Source organism: Branchiostoma belcheri, unplaced genomic scaffold (assembly GCF_001625305.1).
Source record: "Branchiostoma belcheri isolate BF01 breed outbred unplaced genomic scaffold, Haploidv18h27 scaffold33, whole genome shotgun sequence".
Lineage (NCBI taxonomy): Eukaryota > Metazoa > Chordata > Leptocardii > Amphioxiformes > Branchiostomatidae > Branchiostoma > Branchiostoma belcheri.
Genome location: NW_017803943.1, coordinates 365637 through 369540, shown reverse-complemented (window position 1 = coordinate 369540; position 3904 = coordinate 365637). Strand labels below are relative to the sequence as shown.

At 38.6% G+C, this 3904-nt stretch overlaps 1 protein-coding gene across 4 annotated transcripts in view; it reads right to left on the bottom strand.

Annotated features, from left to right (window-relative positions):
• LOC109475296 (transmembrane protein 116-like) overlaps positions 1-3904 on the bottom strand; it is a 37783-nt gene that overhangs the window by 8517 nt on the left and 25362 nt on the right. The window contains exons 9-11 of one of the 4 annotated variants that reach the window (XM_019775908.1): positions 3383-3454; positions 2100-2151; positions 808-897 (exon numbers count right to left, since the gene is read on the bottom strand). The exons of 1 other annotated variant lie outside the window; for it this stretch is intronic. In XM_019775908.1, the coding sequence (XP_019631467.1) occupies positions 808-897; positions 2100-2151; positions 3383-3454 (214 nt within the window). The remainder of the gene's footprint in view (positions 1-807; positions 898-2099; positions 2152-3382; positions 3455-3904) is intronic. 2 more of the 4 variants (XM_019775906.1, XM_019775907.1) reach the window with 2 other exon arrangements.

Here is a 3904-nt window from a genome sequence, read left to right as displayed (position 1 = left end):
GTGTTAATGTTGAATTTACCACAAAGTGGAAGGGAGAGAAAACATGTAAACATCTCCCTTTATTCTCCCCTTATGTACTTTTTGCCCCTTCTTTTTCTCTCCCTCTCTCCCTCATTTCATCTTCTTTGGTGATCTCTAGTGATCCAACAATTAGTTTATCAAATTGTGGACTATTTTCAACATCATGGGGTCGTGTGGCGCAGTCGGTAGCGCGTTCGGCTCACACCCCAGAGGTTGTGGGTTCAAACCCTGCCCATGTCACCGATCTTGTGCCCTTGGGAAAGGCACTTTACACGACTTTCCTCACTTCACTCAGGTGAAAATGAGTACCTAGCTTCGGTTAGGGACGTCCCTCGGATAGGACGTTAAATGGAGGTCCCATGTTTGGGAGAGCCACACCCAATGCACGTTAAAGAACCCACCGCACTTATCGAAAAGAGTAGGGGATCTTCCCGGTGTGAGTGGTTCAAAACTTACAGTCCGGTCTTACGCAGCTTGTACATGTGCGCACATGTACAAAACTGGTGTGTTACGCCTGAAGGCGGTTTACCGGTTATGCGAAACAAACAAACAAACAAACAAAAATGCTGGAAAACCGATTCTACAACATTTCATCAATCAGGTGTCAGATTATGGAGCTAGAAATGGTAGATCAGCTTGAAAAATATATGTCACTTGCAGGGGTCAACACAACATGTACAATGTAGGGTTGGCAGTTTTTTTCTAGGGTCAGTTGTGAAACAGGAAACACAACATTTTTTTCTACTGGCCTAACGTCCTCCCTCCCTCCCTTCTCTCAGGCCGTACCTGGTGACCAGCAGAAGAGAAAGACCAGGATGTAGAGGGTGACTCTCGTCTTCAGCAGACCCAGGGCATCGCGTTGAGCATTGGTCCAAACTGGATGGGACAGAGAATGGACTGTATCAGTCTCAGAGCAAACGTTGTGGTAGGCATTTCGTCGGTCTCTAGAGTCTAAGACCATGAAGAAGATACTTCTTCTACACCATGTACTAATTCAGGTCTTTGTTTTGAGCGTCTGAGTTCTGTGTAAGCTCTTCTTAACTTCCTGTCTCCAAAGCGTTCTGTTGTTTGTACCATCAATACATTATACAGAATGATACAGATAGACAAAAGTTAGACGTGGAACTCGTGGCCAACAAGTACAGTGTGAGCATCCCCACTAGATCGCTTGAAACCATACATTCAAAGGTTAGGCGTGACAAGTCGTTCAGTGTGATTACACGTAACCAGTTGCCTTTGTGCTGCGTGCCTGCGAAGCTGGTGTGTAACAATTTGTCAAAGGTTGCACCAGCAATACCTGATACAGATACACCAGATTGAGTGTAGAACCAAAAGTGTGATTATGAAATTTTCAAGGCATTGAAAGATACTTTCTCAATGGATTATGACAAGAAATATAAATCGTGTTGTTCAATTAAAGGCGCTGGGGATGCAGAAGAATGTTGTATATATTGTACAGTCAATTGCTGAGCATTATAATTACATATCATTTATCCTATATCGCAATTATAATATATCATTATTTATCAATATAATTATATTATTTGTCATATATCACAATATATCATCATTTATCATTCATTTGATTGTTTGTTGTTTTCTGAATGAATGGTGAACCTGAGCTCCTTTGGATGATATACAGTGTGTTTGAGGAGGTGTGTACATGTGTTGACCACATTTGTGGGGTTGTGTGGTGTCACTGGTGTGATGTTAGTGTGTTTGGCTCAGACCCAAGAGGTCCCGGGTTTGAATCCTGCCCGATGCCACTGATCTTGTGCCCTACGGAAAGGCATTCCTCACTTCACTCAGGTGTAAATGAGTACCTAGCTTCGGTTTGGGACGTCCCTCGGATATGACGTTAAATGGAGGTCCTGTGTTTGGGGAGAGCCACACCCCAAGAACCCACCGCACTTATCGAAAAGAGCAGGGGTTTTTCCTGGTGTGAGTGGTTCAAAGTTAACCTTACAGTCTGGTCTCAGGGTTGACCTCTTGAAGAGGTGATAGTCACCTGCTATGTCAATCCTTCCACAAATGTGGTAATATATAAATCTTTATAAATAAATACATGTAAAACTTACTGTTGGACTTCAGCACACGACCGTACACACGGTAGGACAGCACGTACAACACCTGTAAAAGAATAAAAAACATTAAATCATGAAAACGTCTTCCAAAGGATTACAAGACATAAAGAGCATGGGTATTCTCCAAGAATACTCTACTCATCTGAATTAGACTTCAAGATACAAAGTACCAGTGAGCAAATAAAGTACCTATACAAGGATTAAAAACATTGAATCATGAAAACATCTTCAAAAGGTTTACAAGACATAATGAGCACATTCTACAAGATTACTCAGATCATCTGAAGGACTTCAAGATTCTCAAGATCACCTTCAAGACATGAAGAGCATCTAAACATACAAGATTATAAACTTAAGACAACTCACAGTCTTCTACAAGACTTCAAGATTAATTAAGACCACCTTCACGACATAGCAAACATCTACTCTTATTACAAGATGAAAAACTTTAAGACAACTTATATCTTCTACAAGACTTAAAAATTACTTGAAGATAACTTAAAAAGACATAAAGAGCATCCACATCTATAAGACATAAAAACTTCAACTACGTCAACTACAAGACTCTAAGATTACTTAACACCATTTTCAAGACATAAAGATCATCTCGTGTACAAGATCTAAACTTTAAGACAACTTACCGTCTTCTACAAGACTCTAAAATTACTTGAAGATAACTTAAAAAGACATAAAGAGCATCCACATCTATAAGACATAAAAACTTCAACTACGTCAACTACAAGACTCTAAGATTACTTAACACCATTTTCAAGACATAAAGATCATCTCGTGTACAAGATCTAAACTTTAAGACAACTTACCGTCTTCTACAAGACTTCAAAATTACTTGAAGATAACTAAAAGATATAAAGAGCATCCACATCTATAAAACATAAAAACTAAACTTACCATCAACTAAAAGACTCTAAGATTACTTTAGTTAACACCATTTTCAAGACATAAAGATCATCTCGTGTACAAGATCTAAACTTAAGACAACTTACCGTCTTCTACAAGACTTCAAAATTACTTGAAGATAACTAAAAGACATAAAGAGCAACCACATCTATAAGACATAAACCCTAAACTTACAAACTTACAATATATCACCATCTTCAAGACAGAAAGATCATCTCGTGTATACAAGATCTAAACTAAAGTCTTTATTAATAATAAGACAACCAACTCGTCATCTACAAGACTTGAAGATTACAGAAGACTTGAAGATCAGCTTCTACAAGACTTTAACCATCTACAAGCAGCTGAGCTGTACTCACCACCATAGCAGAGATGGACAACACCAGACATCCCACCAGCACCAGCGAGGAGTAACTGTTCCAGTCAAGGTACTAGGTGGGAGGGAACAAGAACAAGACATTAAACTCATCAATTCAACACAATACAGCAAAACATTAACATGTCATCATTAAAACACAAGTTAAGAAAACTCATCAAAACACTCACAATATACCAAACAGTAAAAACTAAAACTTTACATCATAATTATTGATATTGTTCTAAGGATTGGGCAAAATGTAATAAATATGCTTATCAAGTCCCTCTACTCACACATACAAAAATACATACATGTTGACAAACAAGTCAGTGAAAACAAGTTAGTAAATTTGAAGAAGTTCCCAACTGTTGTGTTTTAGTACTTACTTTGCCAGTAGATGATCTGCCAAATGGCATCAAGCATCTGAGAAGAGAAACAAAATCAGAAACTGAGACTGCGTATCTAATAAGTATATGTTTCAGCAATGATGTGACCACTGCTAATGTTTGAAGTATTCGTCCAA